This window comes from Budorcas taxicolor, chromosome Y (genome assembly GCF_023091745.1).
Source record: "Budorcas taxicolor isolate Tak-1 chromosome Y, Takin1.1, whole genome shotgun sequence".
In the NCBI taxonomy this organism is placed as follows: domain Eukaryota; kingdom Metazoa; phylum Chordata; class Mammalia; order Artiodactyla; family Bovidae; genus Budorcas; species Budorcas taxicolor.
In genome coordinates this window covers 612,489-638,012 of record NC_068936.1, presented here as the reverse complement: position 1 = coordinate 638,012, position 25,524 = coordinate 612,489, and the positions used below count along the sequence as shown (strand labels likewise).

General features: G+C 39.6%; 1 protein-coding gene and 1 non-coding gene across 2 annotated transcripts in view; one reads left to right on the top strand and one right to left on the bottom strand.

Annotated features, from left to right (window-relative positions):
* Nucleotides 1-25,524, bottom strand: part of LOC128071019 (centriole and centriolar satellite protein OFD1-like) — an 83,410-nt gene that overhangs the window by 46,200 nt on the left and 11,686 nt on the right. Inside the window, exons 5-12 of the mRNA XM_052664015.1 lie at nt 20,555-20,662; nt 18,884-19,020; nt 18,401-18,574; nt 11,710-11,816; nt 9,488-9,604; nt 7,218-7,291; nt 5,895-5,986; nt 4,715-4,904 (exon numbers count right to left, since the gene is read on the bottom strand). Coding sequence (XP_052519975.1) covers nt 4,715-4,904; nt 5,895-5,986; nt 7,218-7,291; nt 9,488-9,604; nt 11,710-11,816; nt 18,401-18,574; nt 18,884-19,020; nt 20,555-20,662 — 999 coding nt within the window. The remainder of the gene's footprint in view (nt 1-4,714; nt 4,905-5,894; nt 5,987-7,217; nt 7,292-9,487; nt 9,605-11,709; nt 11,817-18,400; nt 18,575-18,883; nt 19,021-20,554; nt 20,663-25,524) is intronic.
* Nucleotides 15,896-16,001, top strand: LOC128071090 (U6 spliceosomal RNA). The gene has a single exon (XR_008201708.1). It is a non-coding gene; the product is annotated as a U6 spliceosomal RNA (small nuclear RNA).

The following is a 25,524-nucleotide window of genomic DNA, read 5'->3' as shown; positions in this document are numbered from 1 at the left end:
AAAGGAACCTGGAATGTCAGGTCCATGAATCAAGGCAAATTGGAAGTGGTCAAACAGGAGATGGCAAGAGTGAACGTTGACATTCTAGGAATCAGTGAACTAAAATGGACTGGAATGGGTGAATTTAACTGAGATGACCATTATACCTACTACTGCGGGCAGGAATCCCTCAGAAGAAATGGAGTAGCCATCATGGTCAACAAAAGAGTCTGAAATGCAGTACTTGGATGCAATCTCAAAAACGACAGAATGATCTCTGTTCGTTTCCAAGGCAAGCCATTCAATACAGTAATCCAAGTCTATGCCCCAACCAGTAATGCTGAAGAAGCTGAAGTTGAACGGTTCTATGAAGACCTAAAAGACCTTTTAGACTAACACCCAAAAAAAGATATCCTTTTCATTATAGGGGACTGGAATGCAAAAGTAGTAAGTCAAGAAACACCTGGAGTAACAGGCAAATTTGGCCTTGGAATGTGGATTGAAGCAGGGCAAAGACTAATAGAGTTTTGCCAAGAAAATGCACTGGTCATAGCAAGCTACACATGGACATCACCAGATGGTCAACACCGAAATCAGATTGATTATATTCTCTGCAGCAAAAGATGGAGAAGCTCGATACAGTCCACAAAAACAAGACCAGGAGGTGACTGTGGCTCGGATCATCAACTCCTTATTACCAAATTCAGACTTAGACGAAAGCAGGGAAAACCGCTAGACCATTCAGGTATGACTAAATCAAATCCCTTATGATTATACAGTGGAAGTGAGAAATAGATTTAATGGCCTAGATCTGATAGATAGAGTGCCTGATGAACTACGGACGAAGGTTCGTGACATTGTACAGGAGACAGGGATCAAGACCATCCCTAAGAAAAAGAAATGCAAAAAAGCAAAAGGGGTGTCTGGGGAAGCCTTACAAATAGCTCTGAAAAGAAGAGAAGCAAAAAGCCAAGGAGAAAAGGAAAGATAAAAGCATCTGAATTCAGAGTTCCAAAGAATAGCAAGGAGAGATAAGAAAGCCTTCTTCAGCGATCAATGCAAAGAAATAGAGGAAAACAACAGAACAGGAAAGACTAGCGATACCTTCAAGAAAATCAGAGATACTAAGGGAACATTTCATGCAAAGATGGGCTCAATAAACGACAGAAATGGTATGGACCTAACAGAAGCAGAAGATATTAAGAAGAGATAGCAAGAATACACAGAACTGTACAAAAAAGATCTTCACGACCTGGATAATCACGACGGTGTGATTACTCATCTAGAGCCAGACATCTGGAATGTGAAGTCAAGTGGGCCTTAGAAAGCATCACTACGAACAAAGCTAGTGGAGGTGATGGAATTCCAGTTGAGCTATTTCAAATCCTTCAAGATCATGCTGTGAAAGTGCTGCACTCAATATGCCAGCAAATTTGGAAGACTCAGCAGTGGCCACAGAACCGGAAAAGGTCAGTTTTCATTGCAATCCCAAAGGAAGGCAATGCCAAAGAATCCTCAAACTACTACACAATTGCACTCATCTCACACGCTAGTAAAGTAATGCTCAAAATTCTCCAAGCTAGGCTTCAGCAATACGTGAACTGTGAACTTCCTGATGTTCAAGCTGGTTTTAGAAAAGGCAGAGGAACCAGAGATCAAATTGCCAACATCTGCTGGATCATGGAAAAAGCAAGAGAGTTCCAGAAAAACATCTATTTCTGCTTTATTGACTATGCCAAAGCCTTTGACTATGTGGATCACAATAAACTGTGGAAAATTCTTCAAGAGATGGAAATATTGGACCACCTGACCTGCCTTTTGAAAAATCTGTATGCAGGTCAGGAAGCAACAGTTAGAACTGGACATGGAACAACAGACTGGTTCCAAATAGGAAAAGGAGTACGTCAAGGCTGTATATTGTCACCCTGCTTATTTAACTTCTATGCAGAGTACATCATGAGAAACGCTGGACTGGATGAAACACAAGCTGGAATCAAGATTGCCAGGAGAAATATCAATAACCTCAGATATGCAGATGACACCACCTTTATGGCAGAAAGTGAAGAGAAGCTAAAAAGCCTCTTGATGAAAGTGAAAGAGGAGAGCAAAAGAGTTGGCTTAAAACTCAACATTCAGAAAATGAAGATCGTGGCATCTGGTCCCATCACTTCATGGGAAATAGATGGGGAAACAGTGGAAATAGTGTCAGAGTTTATTTTCTTGGGCTCCAAAATCACTGCAGATGGTGACTGCAGCCATGAAATTAAAAGATGCTTACTCCTTGGAAGAAAAGTTATGACCAACCTAGATAGCATATTCAAAAGCAGAGACATTACTTTGCCAAAAAAGGTCCATCTAGTCAAGGCTATGGTTTTTCCAGTGGTCATGTATGGATGTGAGAGTTGGACTGTGAAGAAGGCTTAGCGCCGAAGAATTGATGCTTTTGAACTGTGGTGTTGGAGAAGACTCTTGAGAGTCCCTTTGAATGCAAGGAGATCTGACCAGTCCATTCTGAAGGAGATCAACCCTGGGATTTCTTTGGAAGGAAAGATGCTGAAGCTGAAACTCCAGTACTCTGGCCACTTCATGCGAAGAGTTGACTCATTGGAAAAGACTCTGATTCTGGGAGGGATTGGGGGCAGGGGGAGATGGGCACGACAGAGGATGAGACGGCTGGATGGCATCACGGACTCGGGCGTGAGTCTGAGTGAACTCCAGGAGTTGGTGATGGACAGGGAGGCCTGGCGTGCTGTGATTCATGGGGTCACAAAGAGTTGGACACGACTAAGCGAGTGAACTGACTGACTGACCCAAAGCAATTTAGATGCAGTGTAAACCCTATGAAATTACCAACCACATTTTTCACAGAACTAGAACAATTAGCAATTTCTTGTTAAAGACCCAGAGTAGCCAAGATAATGTTGAGAAAGAAGAATGCAGATGGAGGAATCAGCCTCCCTGACTTCAGACTGTATAAAGCTACAGTCATCAAGACAGTATGGTAGTGGCACAAAGACAGAAATATAGATCAATGGAACAAAACAGAAGTCCAGAGATAAACCTATGTCCCTATGGTCAATTAATTCATGACAAGAGGCAAGAATATACAACAGAGAAAAGACAGTCTCTTCAAGTGGTACTGGGAAAACTACACAACAACATGTAAAAGAATGAAATCAGAACATTTTTGAACATGATACACCAAATAAACCACAAATGGATTAAAAGGCCTAGATGTACATTAATCCCAGATATTACAAAAACACTTGGAAGAAAACATAGGCAAACACACAATACTGATATCAACTGTAGAATTATCTTTGTGGATCCACCTCCGACAGCAATGAAAATAAAAATAAAAAGAAACAGATGGGACTGAATTAAACTTCAAAGCTTTTGCACAGTAAAGGAAACCATAATAGAATGAAAAGACCACTCCAGAGAATGGGAGAAAACATTTTCAAATAAAGTGACTGACAAGGGATTAAGCTCCAAAATATACAAACAGCTCATGCAGTTCAAATAACCCAATTGAAAAATGGGCAAAAGATTTAGACATTTCTCCAAAAAGCCATCCAGAAAGCCAAAAAGCACATGAAAAGATGTTCAATATCATGAATATTAAAAAATGAAAATGAAAACTACAATAAGATATAACCTCACACCAATCAGAATGGCTATCATCAAAAAGTCTACAAAATATAAATGCTGGAGAGGGCATGGAAAAAGGGGAACTATCCTACACTGATGGTAGGGATGTAAACTGGTACAACCATTAAAGAGTACAGCATGGAGGTTCATTACAAAACTAAACACAGAAGTATCATATGATCTAGCAATCCCACTGCTAGGCATATATCTGGTGAAAACCATAATCTGAAAAGATACATGCACTCCAATGTTCACTGCAGCACTATTTACAATAGCCAGGACATGGAAGCAACCAAATGTCCACTGACAAATGAATGGATAAAGAAGATGTGGTACATATATACAATAGAATATTATGCAGCTACAAAAAAGGAATAATGCCATTTGTAGCAACATGGATGTAACTAGAGAATACCATACTAAGTGAAGCAATTCAGACAGAAAAAGACAAACATCTTATGATATCACTTATATGTGGAATCTAAAAAAGTAATACAATTGAACTTATTTACAAAATACAGCAGGCATATAGCCTTCAAAAAAAAGTTATGATTAGCACAGGGGAAAGGCAGGGCGAAGGATAAAATGAGGAGTTTGGAATTAACAGACACACAGTATCATATATGAAATAGATAACTAATAAGGGAACTTGACTCAATAATCTAATGATCTATATGAGAAAAGAATCTGAGAAGAAAGGATATGTGCATATGTATAACAGAATCTCTTTGCTCTAGTCTTGATACCGATAACAATACTGTAAATCAACTATATTGTAATATAAAGATTAGATTTTAAAAACATTCTTCTTAGAACACTATGAATTACGGAATAGCAAGCAAAAAAGATGGAATTTCAATCTGAGAATTTTAATTTTATAAAATCTTCCCAATTGAAGCCTCCCGTAGAGCAGTTTCCTGGGACTTTCCTGGTGGTTCAGTGGTTAGCACTTTCACATGGGACATGGGTTTAATTTTTGGTTGGGGATCTAAGATCCTATATTCTCATGGTGTAGCCAAGAAAGCAGTTTCCTAATATGAATCTAACATGAATTACAAATCATATATTAAAAAAAAAGACTTACGGTTTAGGAGATGCAAGTTTTCACTTTTCATGTCTTCCACTTGTTGTTTAAGTAGTTTATTTTGCGCCTGAAGCTCCAGTATTCCTTCTTTCAGTAGTGAATAGTTGCTCATCTCTTTAACCTTCTCACTTAGCATGTGGTTTTGCTTTGTTACTGCCAAACAGTGAGCTCTAACAGACTCCATCTCAAGCTGGAATTGGAAAAGGAAAACTTATATTGGAACAGCGACTCTATAGGACTGAGTAGGTAAACACTCACAGTCTGCTCTCAGGTCTGTGGCATAATTTAATCATGGTCAGTGTGCTGGTCTGGTTCTCTGTAACAAGATGATCCTGACTATAACAACTTCTGTTCTGGAACTGAGGCAAGTTCATACAACTCGATTTATGCAGAACCCTGTCCTACATAGCAGATCCTTCAGATTATCATCCCATTTTCCAAATGCAACTAAGGACCCAAAAGCCATCACAGATTTAATAACATGTCTGTGTTTCAACACTAAAAGGTGAGACAGATACCACTAAGGTGATGGGAGGTTCTCTCCTTCCCTCAGTCTGATATATCTCTTGTTTGAAGACAAGAAACTATAAAGTGCTCAAATAAAACATTTCAGTTGCAGAAACAAATTTTATATACAGAACCTATTTTTATCATCTGAAGTTTCAGTTTTGTCCTTTACATAGCAAGTACAGAAAAAAACAGAAAAAAATAACTGTGTGAAAAATGCCTCTCAGTTTGATTTAGTCTGTGAGATCGTGATGTAGGGATAGAAATTTTTACCTTGTGCTGAGAAGAGAGAAGAAACTGAATAGAATGCAAACACCTGCTATGGGAAAGGCACAGAAATCAGCTGAAGTCCCTCCCATGAGATGTGAACAATATCCCAGAGTTTATGGATAAAGGATCTGAGGTCACAAATCTTGCCCAAAGGTACACAAACAGTGAAGGAGATTCAAGGATGACTCTGTGCCCTAAAGGACATGCTTTTTCTATGCTTCTCTAGGAGACAAAGATTTAAATAAAGAACTACTGAATTAAGTTCAGTCATCACCCTCTTGAGTCATATAATAAACAGTCCAAACATACCAAGATCACTGGAGATAAATTATGTGTGACTGAAGATAAAATTTCCTGTGTTGTCCAACATCTATTTCAAAAAATCAATATGGTTAACAATTACCTCAAGTTCTTTTACACAGTTTACAGAATGATTGAGTTCTTCCTTTTTACAATTAAGAGCTGCAAGTTCCTCTTGCAAATGTATAGCTTCTTCTGAAAGACAGAACCAAGCAACTAAACATCACAAAGTTTTACCAGTGAATACAAAAGTCATTTAATCATTTATAGCCAGTATGCCAGAGCTAATGAGCATTATGTCTCATCATCTAAAATAGCAGCAGGAATTCCCTGGTGGTCCACTCATTAATACTCCATGCATTCACTGCCGGGAGTGGAGGTTCAGTCATTGATGAAGGAATAAAATCTCACAAGACAAGTGGCACAGCCCAAACGCACCCCCCCCCCACACCCCCCCCCCCCCACCAAAAAAAGATATAAAGTAGCAGATACTGGGCCAAAAAAACATTAGTGAGCAAGTAAGTCCTATTACTCAATGGGTGATTGGAAGTTAGCATACATGTGGTGCACTTCCTGCTACACACAAGTCACCAGAGTTATACCACCTGTGTGGAATGTGGGGTCCTCATGCCAACAGCTATGAATTTCCTTAAAGACAGACTGTTTTGGTAAGATTTTGCAGTTATTATTTTGTCATTTTCACTTCATCTAACATAAGCATATATACAATGCATCATCAAAAAGTCACAAGCTAACTACCTGGCAAAACCAAATTGCTAAAGAAGTATTACTATTAGTCTGAGTGACCTTCTGGTAAGGACCAACTACTCAGCCCTGGTTTACCCTCTGAAATCCATTTGAAATATCAACCCAAAACTCTTGTCTTAGGCTAGTTCCTAGAAAGTCACTGCAATGTAAAATACTTGAAAGATCAAAAAATTACCCAACTTTCCTGGTCTTGGAGTAATGTACACAATAGTTTAGGAGGTTGTATGTGAAAATAAAATATCTTAAGCATCAATATTATGTTAGAAGCTAAGAAAAATAAGTAACAAGGTCACTAGGGACAAATAAAATAAAATTTCTCCTAGGTTAAAAAAAAATAAAATCTCATGGTTCAGAGTAGTATTAAGTAACGGCAGCAAGTTGCTGCCACTTTCTTGACATCACAGATCTAGTCATCAAAATATACTGAAATAAAGTTGAATAAAATTCTACCAATAAAGCTCTGATCTTTATGAATATACAAAAATTAAACAAGGTTTAAAGCATAGGGAAAGACTGATTTTTTTTCCTTGTGTAAAAGTAAAAGGACAAAAACTGTGTCAGTTTATAGTAATGATGTAGAAGGGGTACCCAACTTAGGAAGCTAATAACCTATGTTAAAAATGAAAAATACAGAATTGTGCCCCAGCCAGAGAATCACCTTTATTCTTCCTTTCACCTTCCATCAGTCTGTTAGTTCTAGTGATGTAGTCCTCCTTCAGTTCAAGCTGATACCTGAGAATCAGAAGGATGAAAATGAGTTCCTGATCACTTCCCTGGGCAGACTGCTGTCAATGATGAGCTTATCTATGGTACCAGGGCACAGAAGAACACTGAACAGGACAATGAATGAACTTCAAGAGCACTCAGTACTAAGGCCAGGGGTCTAAATTCTGGCTATAAAAAGTCCAGGAAAATCTGCTGCAGTCCTGTAAACTGGGTCTGAAAACTCAAGCACAAAATGATGGGTTGTTATTGAGCTTATAGAGGGCACTGTTTCTCAGCTGGAGTCCAGTGACACACACACACACACAAAAAAACACCAAAGACAACAACTAAAAAAACAAACCAAATTTACTTACTTTACACTGTATATTGCAGACTCTAAACCTCAAATGATAATAAGTCAGTCACTTCCAATCCATCTGTCCTACCTTCCCACTCTCAAGCAGAAGACCTTTTGCCCTAAGGGACTGAAAACAGTACTGAGAACCACTGTCAATAGCATTATATTAAGACTGGTGATACCAAAGTCATATTTTCATGGAATTTTACCATCTCCAACAGCTGCTAGCAGCTAACTTTCTGGTTCAGAGATTAGAAAAAGGAAAGAAGTACTACAGTGGTGAATATCCTTAGAACCTCAACAACTGCCAAAGTCATATGAGGACACCCACAGCAAGACAAAGATACCTAACAGTTCCCTACTCCCCAGCTATATCAAGCTAACATATGCACTTATTTTCTTATTCCTAAAATTTAACAACTATAGATTCTTCAGAGTTTATCTCTAAAGTATGTGAAAAAATCCATAAAATATTTGGATGTCATGTCAAAAGTGATCCACAGAAAAGGACTGTATTTTATTAAAATTATATTAAAGCATAACCTAAAAGACATTTGAAGGTATTGTATCATGGACTATAATGACAAATTATGGACAAGTGAGGCCAATGATTAAGAAACACCCAGAGCTACTATGCTGAGTCATCACTTCACTATGAATTCATGGTGCCAATAAATATTAAGTGAACACTTACTTTGTGCCAGACATTACACTGAGCACTGGAGAGAAAAGTTACTACCTATACACTTAATGCCTCTGCACTAAGATACTAACCATAAAAACACAATGAAACTCAGAGTAGAGGAAAGCCAACCGTCTAAAAGCAGAGACACTGCTTTGTTAACAAGGGTCTGTCATAGTTAAGACTACGGTTTTTCCAGTGGTCATGTATGGATGTGAGAGTTCAACTGTAAAAAATGCTGAGCACCAAAGAATTGACACTTTTGAACTATGGTGTTGGAGATGAGCCTTGAGAGTCCTTTGGACTGCAAGGAGATCCAACCAGTCTATCCTAAAGGAGATCAGTTCTGGGTGTTCATTGGAAGGAGTGATGTAAGAACTGAAACTCCAATACTTTGGCCACCTGATGCAAAGAGCTGACTCATTTAAAAAGACCTTGATGCTCAGAAAGATTGAGGGCAGGAGAAGGGGACAACAGAGGATGAGAGGGCTGGATGGCATCACTGACTCAAGGAACATGAGTTTGGGTGGACTCTGGGAGCTGGTGGTGGATAAGGAGGCCTGGCATGATGCAGTCTCTGGGGTCACAAAGAGTCAGACATGATTGAGCGACTGAACTGAACTGAGCTGAACTGAGAGGAAAGCCACTGTATCATAGTGATTCATATTTTCTTTTCTTTCTATCATTTTTTGTTTTACATAGTTAATTCCATTTGTTTCTTTGATTCTGGCTTTGCAGAATCTTGAAAGAATACAGATTAACAAATACTATAACAAATAAGCAGCATAATTTACACATCATTAGATATTCCATTTCAATGGCAGTATGAGTGGGGTAGAGGAAAAGATAAAAATAACCATAATTCCCATTTTATAGCTTCTCAGGAAGTTACAAGGTGCCCTAATAAATTCAAGCAAAATCACAGGCCTTCAATAAACACTTGAGAAGTGACAAAAGTGAGCAGAGGATGCTATTCCTTGTACTGTATCTTTTTAAAACCATCTTAACTCAAATATTCATGGGAAAAACTTGACTGTCAATGAAAACATGTATTTTTTTTTAAGAAACACTGGATTTTGCTCTAAAATACTAGTTTTATCTACTTCATTAATGTTGCTATGTTTCCATCAACTTAATTCAAACACAATACTTTTTTATCTTTTTTAAGATGCCCAACAATTACTTAAGAAGTTTGTTCTTCAGCTTCCGGTCATAGGTCTCCTCAAGGCTCTTTATATTCATCTCTTGCCTCGTCAGTCCATCAGTCAGGCATTTGTTTTTTTCTGGTAGCTTCTGGGCCCTGAAATAAGCAAAAATATATAAGTCAAATTAGAAAAATATTAATATTGGGGAAAAGATACCATGTGTTTTTAGTTCCACAGACTAAAAACTGTTCTGTGAATGTCTTGGCTGGTGAGTTAAAAACAAAGAACTAGAAGTCACCCATTATTTTAGGGGCTGACGAGTGATGATGGATCTGAAGTACAGGCTGAACTCCATAGTTCTCTGACTGGGGAGTGTGGAAAAAATGCCATCACCAAAGTGGTTCCTCAAAGGAGATGGTTTACATTAAAAAAAATGATCACAAGTGACAAGTAATTGTAATTAAAGGGTAAAAGATTGTTTTAAGTTACAAAACGACAAGCCAAACTTTAGTTACAACATTCAAGTGCTTGTTTCTTTTATAATATTGTTTCTAACTGTGAGGTTTAACTTACTAGTCCATAGCTATTAAAGACAGAAGATTTAATTTTGGTGTTTGATAATCTACTAAATCAATACTAGTTCAGTACCAGTGAACTTATTCAATACTAAAAGTAAATACTGAAAAGAGAGCAAAAGATAGATGGATCAATCAAAACGTAGCAACACTGAAGAAACGAATAGCTGTGATGGTGAAACCTCAAGTCAAGCACAAAATCAGTTCCAGAGCCAGGGAACTGGGTTCACAAGAACTCAGATCAAGTGAAGAAACAGAAATGCTAGGGAACAGAGACTGCCAAGCAAAGGATAAAAGGTCTCTGTGTTAGCTCCCTCTGCTGGTTAATCTGTACACTGGTATAGTTGTTTAGTTTGTATGATATGCTTCTGTGATGGCTCAGAGGGTAAACAATCTGCCTGTGATGCAGGAGACCTGGGTTTGATCCCTGGTTGGGAAGATCCCTTGGAGAAAGAAATAACAACTCACTCCAGTATCCTTGCCTCGGGAATTTCATGGACAGAAGAGGCTGGTGGGCTACAGTCCATGGGGTCGCAAAGAGTCAGACATGACTGACGACTAACCCTTTCCGTTTCAGTATACTTAGAAAGGAGGAGGAGGGGAAGTGGAGGTAAATAAGTGATTACATAACCACCAACTATCAATGCCCAAATTGATTTCCTTTTCTCACTTATGGTCAATTTATCTCTTCAGTATTGCCAAAAAGAGTAAGGTTGGCATAGAGAAGAAATCAAATGAACTGAGCCTATGTAAATGAGAAAACAACATTCATGAAAATGAAGGCAAATCTTTTAAGGAAAGAAGATTTCTGGTGTGTCTATGAGTGCCGATTAATGGCAGATACCAAACTGGAAAGAAGGCTTATTACATAACCTATACAACTGCTGAGGCTGTTATTAATCCCTGGTAAGATATGAAGAACGAAACACTAGTAAGCACTTAAAAAAGCAACCCACACATTACATGAAACAGTTTCTCCCAGTACAAGTGAACTCAGAGCCATTGTGTTGCCCTTTTTTGCCAGCAGAGTATGTCAATATGACAGGTTTTGCTGTCTGGAATTCAGATACCATACACACATGAAACTGTGAGATCTGAATGTTTGACACTAATGGGAAACATATGATCTGTTAAAGTGTTATTCGCTTCTCCAAATTATCTGTCAGGTCCCACTCTAACCTGATGATGGTATCTCCTTCTGCTTTCATCCCAGTGACTAACATTTCAAAAACAAAATGCTCATCTACATTTAACCTGAAGTGTGCCTTGAAGCTAGGTGATAACACCTTTACAATCAAGAACTCTACTCTGTAGTTATTATTAGAATATGCAGACATATTTTGGAGAAGGCAATGGAAACCCACTTCAGTACTCTTGCCTGGAAAATCTCATGGATGGAGGAGCCTGGTGGGCTGCGGTCCATGGGGTCACTACGAGTCAGGCACGACTGGGCAACTTCACTTTCACTTTTCATTTTCCTGCATTGGGGAAGGAAATGGTAATCCACTCCAGTGTTCTTGCCTGGAGAATCCCAGGGACGGAGGACCCTGGTGGGCTTCCGTCTATGGGGTCGCACAGAGTCAGACATGACTGAAGTGACTTAGCACCAACAGCAGAAGCAGACATATTTAGGTTTTTTTAGTCTCATTCATTTTGAAAGTCCAAAATGGACACACATTACTTACAATTCAAAGGCTTCAATTCTTTGCTTCAGCTCAGCTTCTCTGCCTCTCAGCAAATCTATGTCTTTTAGTAGAAGCTGCCTTTGGGCATAGATTTCTTTTGTTTCATTCTGCAGAGCAAAGCATTAACTTTTACCAAGCAAGCTAAAGAAAACAAAGGAGATGAACAAATACATTGCTTCCTAAATTCTAGAAAACAAAGGATGGACATTTAGGGGAACAATTTTCAAGAGGTTCCAATACAAGGTGTATGTTTTGCCTTTTTATCCCCACAAAACTGTACTTCCTCATCTCCCAAGGACTGTTAAGCTACATTACCCTGTATTTCTAGCATCCTTTGTCTATAGTTATTTTATTACTTCATTAACATCTCTCAGATACTGAAGAAAATTCATTAAGTTCTTCAGCCAGAAAAAAAAATGAAACTAAATGTTCATTCAGTAATAAAATGAAACTTAAAAGATGATGCCCCAAACAAATAACCACACTTCCATGTATGTGTTCCCTGAATACCTATCACATATTCAAGGCCACACTGGGTGTTGCATACATAAAGATGTATAGATACAGGTCAGTCTTCACCTTAAAAACAACAACAACAACAACCCAGTTTATTCACAACTCAGTTTATTCAGGGAGAGAAAGACAAACCAAACATGATGATTTCACAACTAAAGTAAATCGAGACTCCACAGGATGAATGATGCCTGGAGGAGTACATCAGTGAGGGCTCAGGAGAGGAATCATGAAGACCTGACATTCCAGCTGGATTTTGAAGACTAGACAATTTTATCAGGTCAAGAAGGGAAGGGGCATTCCAGGTGGCGGAATAAAGGGATGGTGCTCTTCATAAACGGCAATCTTCTCAGGAGTCTTCGTAGATCAGTTGACTAAACCAGAGTTCAAGTCTGTGAACTGACTGATCTGATCTAAATCAGTCATCGATCTTCTTTTTTTGAACAGTATTGAAATTTAGATGATTTACCATGCTATGTTAATTTCTGCTGTAGAGCAGCAACTCAGTTATACAAATGTATTTTTAAATATATTTTTTCCATGATGGTTTATCACAGGATACCGAATATAGTTCCATGCCCTATACAGGAGCCCCTTGTTGTATATCCATCCTATATATTATAGTTTGAATTTGCTAATCCCAAGCTTCCAGTCCATTCCCACCCTCTACAACCTTGGAAACAAATCTGTTCTCTTGTGTCCATGAATATGTCTCACCGACATGTCCATTTGTGTAGACTGGTGACAGAAGCAAGGTCCGATGCTGTAAAGAGCAGTATTGCATAGGAACCTGGAATGTTAGGTCCATGAATCAAGGCAAATTGGAAGTGGTCAAACAAGAGATGGCAAGAGTGAACATTGACATTCTAGGAATCAGCGAACTAAAATGGACTGGAATGGGTGAATTTAACTCAGATGACCATTATATCTAATATTGTGGGCAGGAATCCCTTATAAAAAAATGGAATAGCCATCATAGTCAAAAGAGAGTCCGAAATACAGTACTTGGATGCAATCTCTGAAAGGACAGAATGATCTCTGTTCGTTTCCAAGGCAAACCATTCAATATCATGGTAATCCAAGGCTATGCCTGAACCAGTAATGCTGAAGAAGCTGAAGTTGAATGGTTCTATGGAGACCTACAAGACCTTTTAGACTAACATCCCCAAAATATGTCCTTTTCATTACAGGGAACTGGGATGCAAAAAGTAGGAAGTCAAGAAACACCTGGAGTGACAGGCAAATTTGGCCTTGGAGTATTGAATGAAGCAGAACAAAGGCTAAGAGAGTTCTGCCAAGAGAACGCAGTAGTCACAGCAAACACCCTCTTCCAACAACACAAGAGAAGACTCTATACATGGACATTACCAGATGGTCAAAACCAAAATAAGGTTGATCATATTCTTTGCAGCCAAAGATGAAGAAGTTCTACACAGTCACCAAAAACAAGACCAGGAGCTGACTGTGGCTTAGATCATGAACTCCTTATTGCCAAATCCAGATCTGAATTGAAGAAAGGAGGGAAAACCACGAGACCATTCAGGCATGACTTAAATCAAATCCCTTATGATTACACAGTGAAAGTAAGAACTAGATCTGATAGACAGAGTGCCTGATGCACTGTGTATGGAGGTTCATGACACTGTATAAGAGACAGGGATCAGGACCATCCCTAACAAAAAGAAATGCAAAAAAGCAAAAGGGCTGTCTGAGGAGGCCTTACAAATAGCTCTGCAAAGAACAGAAGTGAAAAGCAAAGGAGAAAAGGAAAGATATACCCATTTGAATGCAGAGTTCCAAAGAACAGCAAGAAGAGATAAGAAAGCCTTCCTCAGTGATCAGTGCAAAGAAACAGAGGAAAACAATAGAATGGGAAAGACTAGTGATCTCTTCAAGAAAATTAGAGATACCAAGGGAACATTTCATGCAAAGATGGGCTCAATAAAGGACAGAAATGCTATGGACCTAACAGAAGCAGAAGATATTAAGAAGAGGGGGTAAGAATACACAGAAGAACTGTACAAAAAAGATTTCACGACCCATATAATCAGGATAGTGTGATCACTCACCTAGAGGCAGACATCCTGGAATGTGAAGTCAAGTGGGCCTTAGAAAGCATCACTACAAACAAAGCTATGGAGGTGATGGAATTCCAGTTGGGCTATTTCATATCCTAAAATGTGATGCTGTGAAGGCACTGCACTCAGTATATCAGCAAATTTGGAAAACTCAGCAGTGGCCACGGGACTGGAAAAGGTCAGTATTCATTCCAATCCCAAAGAAAGGCAATGTCAAAAAATGATCAAACTACTGCACAATTGCACTTATCTCACATGCTAGTAAATTACTGCTCAAAATTCTCCAAGCCAGGCTTTAGCAATACGTGAACCGTGAACTTCCTGATGTTCAAGCTGGTTTTAGAAAAGGCAGAGGAACCAGAGATCAAATTGCCAAAATATGCTGGATCATAAAGAAACAAGGGAGTTCCAGAAAAACATCTATTTCTGCTTTATTGACTATGCCAAAGCCTTTGATTGTGTGGGTCACAATAAACTATGGAAAATTCTGAAAGAGATGGGAATACCAGACCACCTGACCTGCCTTTTGAGTGACCTGTATACAGGTTAGGAAACAACAGTTAGAACTGGACATGAAATGATGGACTGGTTCCAAATGGGAAAAGGAGCACATCAAGGCTGTATATTGTCACCCTGCTTATTTAACTTGCATGCAGAGTATATCATGAGAAACGCTGGGCTGGATGAAGCACAAGCTGGGATTAAGTTTGCTGGGAGAAATATCAACAACCTCAGATATGCAGATGATACCACCATTATGGCAGAAAGTGAAGAACTAAAGAGCCACTTGATGATAGTGAAACAGGAGAGTGAAACAGGAGAGTGAAACAGTTAGCTTAAAAATCAACATTCAGAAAACTAAGATCATGGCATCCAGTCCCGTCACTTTCCGGCAAATAGATGGGGAAACAGTGGCTGACTTTATTTTGGGGGGCTCCAGAATCACTGCAGATGGTGACTGCACCCATGGAAATTACAAGACGCTTACTCCTTGGAAGGAAAGTTATGACCAACCTAGATAGCATATTAAAAAAGCAGAGACATTACTTTGCCAACAAAGGTCCATGTAGTCAGGGCTATGGTTTTTCCAGTGGTCATGTATGGATGTCAGAGTTGGACTATAAACAAGGCTTAGCGCCGAAGAATTGATGCTTTCGAACTGTGTTTTTGGAGAAGAGTCTTGAGAGTCCCTTGGACTGCAAGGAGATCCAACCAGTCCATCCTAAAACAGATCAATCCTAGGTGTTCATTGGAAAGGCTGATGTTGAAGCTGAAACTCCAATATTTTGGCTACCTGATGTGAAGAGCTGACTCATTTGAAAAGACTCTGATGCTGGGAAAGATTAAGGGCAGGAGAAGGGGATGACAGAGGATGAGATGGCTGGATGGCATCACTGACTCAACAGACATGAGTTTGGGTAAACTCTGTAAGTTAGTGATGAACAGGGAGGCCTGGCATGCTGAGAGGTTTATGGGGTTGCAAAGAGTCAGACACGACTGAGCAACTGAACTGAACTACAATTCTCATTTAAATGATATCATGTGGTATATTTCTCTTCCTGACTTCATCACATATCTTAAAGATGACATTGTCAGTACTCATTTTAACAGCATATATACAAAAGTAGAATGACACAGAGAAGATTAGCATGGCCCCTGCAAAAGGATGACTCACAAATTAGTGAAACATTTCATATTTTTCCTAGTTTAGACAGCAGTTCAGTCGCTTTGTTCATAGTGATGCTTCTAAAGTCCAATTGACTTCGTATTCCAGAATGTCTGGCTCTAGGTGAGTGATCACACTATTGTGGTTATCAGGATTATTGAGACATTTTCTGTACAGATCTTCTGTGTATTGTTGCCACCTCTTCTTAATATGTTTTGCTTCTGTAAGGTGTTTGCCATTGCTGTCTTTATTGTGACCATCTTCGCATGAAATGTTCCCTGGTATCTCATTTTCTTGAAGAAATGTCTTCAAGATGTCTATTCTTTCCATGTAAGTGAGGCCAATTCCCAGAACTGCTTATACAAAACTTGCAGAGGGGTTGTAATTACCCTTCAATAACCAGGTCTTCTTTGAAGAAATGTCTGTTTAGTTATACACATGGCTAACAAACACATGAAAAGATGTTCCACATCACTCATAATCAGAGAAATGTAAATCAAAACCACAATGAGGTACCATCTCAGGACCACCAGTCAGAATGGCTGCTATTCAAAAGTCTACAAGCAATAAATGCTGGAGAGGGTGTGGAGAAAAGGGAACCCTCTTACACTATTGGTGGGAATGCAAACTAGGACAGCCACTATGGAGAACAGTGTGGTGATTCCTTAAAAAACTGGAAATAGAACTGTCATATGACCCAGCAATCCCACTGCTGGGCATACACACTGAGGAAACCAGAATTGAAAGAGACACATGTACCCCAATGTTCATCGCAGCACTGTTTATAATAGCCAGGACATGGAAGCAACCTAGATGTTCATCAGCAGACGAATGGATAAGAAAGCTGTGGTACATATACACAATGGAGTATTACTCAGCCATTAAAAAGAATACATTTGAATCAGTTCTAATTAGGTGGGTGAAACTGGAGCCAATTAAACAGAGTGAAGTAAGCCAGAAAGAAAAACACCAATATAGTATACTAGCACATATATATGGAATTTAGAAAGATGGCAATGATGACCCTGTATGCAAGACAGCAAAAGAGACACAGATGTGTGGAAGACTCTTTTGGAGTCTGTGGGAGAGGGAGAGGGTGGGATGATTTTTGGAGAATGGCACTGAAACATGTATAATATCATATGTGAAACGAATCGCTAGACCAGGTTCAATGCATGATACAGGATGCTCAGGGCTGGTGCACTGGGATGACCCAGACGGATAGTATGGGGAGGGAGGTGGGAGGGGGGTTCAGGATGGGGAACACGTGTACACCCGTGGCAGATTCATCTGATGTATGGCAAAGCCAATACAATACTGTAATGTGATTAGCCTCCAATTAAAATAAATAAATTTATATTAAAAAATAAAATGGATAACCAACAACAGACAAAACAAAACAACAACAACAAAAAAAGGGTCTTTTTGAGAAGCTCTAAGCAAGGGTGGACACTGGGAGTAAGCCTCTTACTTTCAAGAGAATTTCCTGACGGAAGCATCCCCCTGTCCACAGTAAGCAGGGTCCCAGATCTAGTCTGGTGTAAGACAGGCCCTTAACAAAGAAAACTGTTTTTTCTAAGGCAATGGGTCAAATCCCTCTCCACACACCCTCCTGCTACTGGGCAACCTCTGTATCTCCTGTCTAGCCACCAGCCTGGAAGACAGGATCAAATGGCCACTGGCAACCTTGGATGCCTCCATGCTAGAGACCTCATCTCTGCTCCCATGGCAGCACATTGTGTTTTGTTCCCATTCATGACCTCAAATCTCCATTTGCAACTCTGTTGTCTTGGCCCATCTTCTTCTGGTCATCAGAATCCCCAGAGTTGCTTCTCAGTGTCTTTTAGGCAGCCACTAACCAATCCCATTGCCCTAGATTAGCAGCCACCTGCCATCTTGAGCTCCCTTCCACACTCTACTCAACCCAAGTCATCCATGAAATGGGCTGCCTTTCTGAAGCCAAGGAGTTTCAACTCTCTCAAGTTCCTCTACCTGAGTACCTCCATCTCTCCAGCTCTGCCAACACTACACATCCTCCTGAGAGCTGCACAAGGGCCCTCACCTGGAAGCCCTGAACTTGGTGTACTGTCAGTCCACACAGCCCACCTCAGCTGAGTCCTTGACACAGCTCAGTAGGCCTATCAGTTTTCCAGGGCTTTGTTTCCTTTAGTGACAGCAGCCATTTCACATCTCTGATCCTCTCCTTCCTGCTGTTTATGAAGCCTCAAAGCTGCTGCTTCTTTGGTGTGAGTTTCTTCCATTCCCAGCATTCCCAGACCATACCATCTGCAGTCCCTTCCCTCCAGCCATCTCACAGAAAGGGTGTCTGCATATCCTTTTCAAGTTCCCTGCTTCCATCTGCATTCTTGACCCCAAGAACTACTGGAGAGGTAGCCCAGAGATGGCCAACCAGTAAATGATTTTAGAATATTACCTCCTGGTGCTTTTGAATTCTCTCAAGGGTCATCTTTTCACGAGATAAAAGGGTCTCAGATTTTGCTCGATAAGCTCTTTCCAATTCATTCCGGAACTCAGCTAATTCCTTCTCACACTTACTTTTCTCTTCTGTTTTAATTTTCTTTATTTCATTATCTTTAAAGTACTTCAACTGTGAGTTGATGAGAAAAAATTGTAAATATCAATAACTGTAGTAGAGAAACAACAAATGTTCTCTATTAACACTGTCTAAATATATTTAGCTTATTTCATCTTCATGTTCCATCTCATTCATTACAATTCTAGCGTGTGCTTGGAAGTCATAAAGAAATGATGTTATCTGGAAAGATAAATAATATCCACAACAGTATAGTACCACATTCATTAGTAAAGATTTTTGCTATTACTCCATATACCAAAGGTGAAGACATTAAAATTTGAGGAAAAATACCACTCTTGATGATATCAAGATGAATCTTACCTCCTGATTCATTTCTGCCCGTAGCTGCTGTTCTATTTTCCTCTTACATTCATTCAACTTGATTTCTAAGGATTCTAACTTTGGATGTTGAGGGCAAGCACCAGCAAACTCATTGTCAATAAGCTGAAGCTTCTCCACTACCAAAAAATAACATAGTATATGGGGTCAGAGACAGATGTGCAGGTGAGCAAACAGAGCCAGAGCTCTGTTCAAACACAGAGTATACTTAGGGAAAAGTGTAAGGATGTCTGCCACTTTACTTATTAATAGAAATGCATCCAAAAAAGTGAGAGTCCTTAATGGATAGACAGATAAGTGATGAAGCAAGTATAACAAACTTCATGGCAGACTCAAGATGTACAAGTGTTTGCTGTAAAGCTTTCAACTTTTCTGAATATTTGAGAATCCTCATCATAAAATATCAGGGGAAAAGAAAACAAAAAATATACTTTAAGTCAGAGAACAATGGCTTTTCTTTCTTATGTCAAAGGGCCATGGGAGAAGGCTCTTTCACTGCACTTTGGTTAGAGCCTATTCACACTTTCAAAACTTTGACCCTAAGAGGAATCAAAGATGTTGTGTTTCACTTCCTCTACTTCACAGAGCAGGAAACTGATGCTCATCCAGGTGAAGGGGCTTCCAGGAGGCTATGCAGCTACATAATGGCACCAATGGGGCTAAGGCCAGGTCTATGGTTGTCTCACATTCCAGCAGTCTTTTCAGGAGACCCCCAGCCCTCAAAACAACTGTGGATTTGAAATCAACCACACCACACATTGCAAACCTGGTCCTCTCATACAGTCTTAATCAGTGTAACACCAATATTGCCAAAAAGCAGGCAGAGAAAAAAAATAGCTGGCACAAGCAGATTAAAATATGTGCTCAGTTATGTCCGACTCTTTGCAACCCATGGACTATAGCCTGCCAGGCTCCTCTGTCCATGGGATTCTGTAGGCAAGCATACTGGAGTGGGCTGCCATTTCTTCCTCCGGAGAATCTTCCACACCCAGGGAACGAACCCATATCTCCTCTGTTTCCTGCACTTCAGGCAGATTCTTTACCACCGGAGTCATCAGAAATCAAACTATTGACAGGTATGTCTCTGACTGGCAAAATGTTACACATAGTTTCCATCTACTTTTTTGTATTCTACAGAAGGCGTATAACTCAGAAAAGGCTCTGGCTCACAGACCAGAAAATGTGGACTCTAATATCACCTCTGATCCAGACAGGGCATTGCCAAGTTGTCCTTCCTCAAATGATCTTAGGTTTTTAAACTATAAAATGAAAGGATGGCCCACTGACTTTTCTAGTTCCCTGCAAAATAAGTAGTCTAAGATCTTCCCACTTTAGTGGCTATAAAATAAAGTAAGATGAGACACAGGGAAGAACTTCCCAGTCAAGAGAGATTCAACTGAACAAACAACAAGTGGGCCTCTGGATCCACATGTGGAAAGCGTAGCCCTGGTGGTCATGAACGGAGAAGCAGCCCTGGAGAGCAGCTTCTAGTCCCTCTGAGAGAAAATGAGCAATGATTCCAGAAAACATGTCACCAGCAGCCTGTATCCCTCTCAGTGAAGTAACAAATACATAATACAGTACATCAGGTCATCACCTTCACTGAAAATAGAAAATGGAAGAAGTGTCATTACGGAAGAAGATCACAATTACCAAGAGAGTCTTCGATGGGAAATGTTGAACTTGTCTGAGTTTCCATATTGCAACTCTCTTTATTTTGATGAAATTCTGCCAATTCTTTCAGAAACATAATGAGAAAACCTGAAAAGCACAAAGCATGTATTTTTGTTTTACAACTTTCTTTCATTCAACCATTCATTGTTCAATCACTGTTTATGCAATCTTGAACTTAACATCATCATGTATCCTTTAAGAATAATTTCTGAGAAAAGTCCTTTCCAGACATGGAACAACAGACTGGTCCCAAATAGGAAAAGGAGTACGTCAAGGCTGTATATTGTCACCCAGCTTATTTAACTTGCATGCAGAGTACATCATGAGAAACGCAGGGCTGGAAGAAGCACAAGCTGGAATCAAGGTTGCTGGGAAAAATATCAATAACCTCAGATATGCAGATGACACCACCCTTATGGCAGAAAGTGAAGAACTAAAAAGCCTCTTGATGAAAGTGAAAGAGGAGAGTGAACAGGTTGGTTTAAAGCTCAACATTCAGAAAACGAAGATCATGGCATCCGGTCCCATCACTTCATGACAAATAGATGGGGAAACAGTGGAAACAGTGGCTGACTTTCTTTTTGGGGGATCCAAAATCACTGCAGATGGTGACTGCAGCCATGAAATTAAAAGATGCTTATTCCCTGGAAGGAAAGTTATGACTAACCTAGATAGCACATTCAAAAGCAGAGACATTATTTTGCTAACAACGGTCCATCTAGTTAAGACTATGGTTTGTCCACTGATCATGTATGGATGTGAGAGTTGGACTGTGAAGAAAGCTGAGTGCCGAAGAATTGATGTTTTTGAACTGTGGTGTTGGAAAAGACTCTTTTTGAGAGTCTCTTGGACTGCAAGGAGATCCAATCAGTCCATTCTAAAGGAGATCAGTCCTAGGTGTTCATTGGAAGGACTGATGCTAAAGCTGAAACTCCAGTACTTTGGCCATGTCATGAGAAGAGCTGACTCATTGGAAAAGACTTTGATGCTGGGAGGGATTGGAGGCAGGAGGAAAAGGGGACAACAGAGGATGAGATGGTTGGATGGCATCACTGACTCAATGGACATGAGTCTGAGTTAACTCTGGGAGTTGGTTATGGATAGGGAGGCCTGGCATGCTGTGATTCATGGGGCTGCAAAGAGTCAGACACGACCGAGTGACTGAACTGAACTGAAGCATGATATCAGACATGAAAATAAGAACTTATATATGGCATGAAAGAACAAAGTCAAAAGACAAGTGACATATTGGAAACAAGTATTTACCATAATATGAACACAGAGGATTAATTTTCATAGTATCAAAAAGCTTTTACAGATCAGTACAAAAATATAAAAATAGGACAAGGACAAACTTTACAGGAAACAATTTTAATGTCAAATGCTGCTGCTGCTGCTAAGTCGCTTCAGTCATGTCCGACTCTGTGCCACCCCATAGATAGCACCCCACCAGGCTCCCCCGTCCCTGGGATTCTCCAGGCAAGAACACTGGAGTGGGTTGCCATGTCCTGACATGAACAAAATCATAAATAAATGTGAATTAATACTATGACAGAAAGGTATTTTTTCCTCAACAGATATATTATCAAAGTTTTAATCTTACCACTAAAAGTGTTGGCAAGAGAGCAGGAAAGCAGGCATGCTCTTTCACTCAGGAGGGGAATGGTCAGTGTTTATGGATATTCCAAATGCAAGTGCCTTTAACCCAGTCATTCCACCTCTCTGAATTTATAGAATTAGACTTTCTTAAAACTGTGTACCACTGTACACCACACACTTCTAATGGCAAACCCCTATCAACAAGGGTTAATTAAATACCTTAAAAAATATAATTAGTCTAAGTACATAGCTAGATGAAGATATACTGGCGGATAAAGGAAGCAAATTGCACTACAGTACCATGATTTCATTCATGAACATATGTGCTTTAATTACATATAGACTTTGATCCCCATAAAATAATGCTGGTAGGATACACAAGACATTCTTCATTCTAGTTATCAGCAGAAAACAAAATTAGACTGTTGAGACTATTTTTCTTTGACTTTATACCTTTCTGAATAGTTCGAAGATTTCTTTTTTTAAGCCATGCCATGTGGCTTGTGAGTTCTTAGGCACCTAACCAGGGGTTGAACCCAGGTCCCCAGCAATGGAGTCCTAACCAGTGGACCACCAAGGAATTCCCTGAAACTTGTTTTTTTCCTAAAGTTCTGAGCATAAATCTTGTAAGTTTTCAGTTTCTTAGAACAGGTGAATGGATTTCTGTATCAATCAAGGGCCTTTTTTTCTCTTGTCTTGACAATATTACAGTATACTTGTTCTTTTTACCTGAAGAATAGTAGATTGATAATGCTAACTTCTGCTGCATAGCAAAGTGATTCAATTATACATATACACTTTAAAAAATATTCTTTTCCATTGTGATTTATCATAGGCTACCAAATTTCTGGCAATTGTAAATAAAGTTGCTATAAACATTTGCGTGCAGTTTAAGTCATTTGGGTAATTATTGGTGGGTCACCTGGTAAGTCTATGTTTAGTTATACCACCAAACTACGCCCTGCCCCCAAGCAACTATACCATTTGTCCCACCAGCAATGAGTAATAGCCCCTGTTGCTTCACATCCTTCCAGCATTTAATATTGTAGGTGAGTTGGACATTAGCCATTCCAATAGGTACAGAATATTACCTCATTTCTGTTTTAATTTCCATTTTATTTGTCTAACAACAAACAATACGGAGCATCTTTTGATATGCTTACTTGCTGTTTGCATTTTCTTTGGAGAGTTATTTATTCAGACCTTTGCTAATTTTTTAACTGATTTGTCTTTGTTGAGTTTTCAGAGTTCTTTGTATATTTTTGACACAAGTCCTTTATTGGATGTCTTTTGGCAATACCCTCCCCCATCATAATTTGTCTTTTCACTCTCACAGACATGCAATTTTAAATTTTTAACAAAATCTAACTGGTCTATTTTTTTCTTTCATTTAATTACACTTTTGATGTCATATCTCATCACCAAAACCAAGGTCACAAAGATCTTCCCCTAATGTTTTCTTCAAGAAATTGTATCATTTTGTATTTTACGTTTAGAAATATAATTCATTTTCATCTAATTTTGTATAAGGTGTAAGGTCTAAGTTCATTTTGGTGCATATGAATGTCCAATTGCTCCAATACCACTTGTTGAAAAGACTAATTTTCTTCCACTAAATTGCTTTTCCTTTTATCAAAAACTAGTTGACTGTATTGAGATCAGTTTAGTCACTCAGTTGTGTCTGACTCTTTCAGACCCCACAAACTGCAGCATGCCAGGCCTCCCTGTCCATCAGCAACTCCCAGAGTTTACCCAAACCTATGTCCATTGAGTTGGTGAAGCCATTCAACCATCTCATCCTCTGTCATCCTCTTCTCCTCCTGCCCTCAATTGTTCCCAGCATCAGGGTCCTTTCAAATGAGTCAGCTGTTCGCATCAGATGCCCAAAGTACTGGAGTTTCAGTTCCAACATCAGTTCTTCCAATGAACACCTAGGACTGATCTCCTTTAAGATGGACTGGCTGGATCTCCTTGCAGTCCAAGGGACTCTCAAGAGTCTTCTCCAGCACCACAGTTCAAAAGCAACAATTCTTTGGTGCTCAGCTTTCTTTATAGTCCAACTCTCACATCCATACATGACTACTGGAAAAACCATAGCCTTGACTAGATGGACCACTGTTAGCAAAGTAATGTCTCTGCTTTTTAATATGCTGTCTAGGTTGGTCATAACTTTCCTTCCAAGGAGTCTTTTAATTTCATGGTTGCAATCACCATCTGCAGTGATTCTGGAGCCCCCCTCCCCCCAAATAAAGTCTGACACTGTTTCCACTGTTTCCCCATCTGTTTGCCATGAAGTGATGGGACCAGATGCCATGATCTTAGTTTTCTGAATGTTGAGCTTTAAGCCAACTTTTTCACTCTCCTGTTTCACTTTTATTTGGTTCTCTATTCTATCCCACTGATCTATCTATCCTTTTGTCAATCACAGGTATGGACTTTAACTTCCAGAAAGAAAAGAGCCAGTGTCCAAATTCTCCATCCAGCTATTTTCTCTATACTATTTATCTCTGAAAGGAATAACTAGGGGTGGAAAGGATGTGCGAATGGCATCTAGGGGAAAGTACCAACAGATACAGTACCAACATCCAACAGATCAGCATCCCTGAAGTATAGATACAGTTAGATAAGACCAAAGATCTCTGTCAGGAAATATATAGCAGTCAGGTACAAAACATCTTCCTACATGTTTTCTGATGGTCTCAATTTCTTGAGACTGAAGAAGCTCTAGTGCTTTGTCCATCTGATGCAAAGAGCTGATTCAGTGAAAAGACCCTGATGCTGGGAAAAACTGCAGGCAAAAGGAGAAGAGAGGGGCAAAGGAAGAGATGATTGGATGGCATCACTGATTCAATGGACATGAATTTGAGCTAACTTCAGAAGACAGAAGACACAGGAGACTTGTGTGCTGTAGTCCATGGGGTCGTGGGTTGCCATTTCCTTCTCCAATTCACACATGCTAGTGGCATAATTTTCATAAAACTCTTGGCTACCAGTAAAATTGGAGAAGGAAATGGCAACCTACTCCAGTGTTCTTGCCTGGAGAATCCCAGGGACAGGGGAGCCTGGTGGGCTGCCGTCTATGGCGTCGCACAGATTCAGACATGACTGAAGCGACGCAGCAGCAGCATGTGTGATGTGTCTGCAACTCAGTTTTTCTGACTTTCAGGGATTTTACTAGGATGCTGGGTGAAGCTGACCAGACGTCTTTCTGAACTAGAAAGAGTCAGAGAGCATGTTTAAAAGTCAAAAGCTATTTTTAATAATACAAATACCTAGAAATAAATGGATTATTTAAACCCCTTAAAGCATCTAATTTCTTTCTAAGATAGTTACACTATAGATAGCAGCTA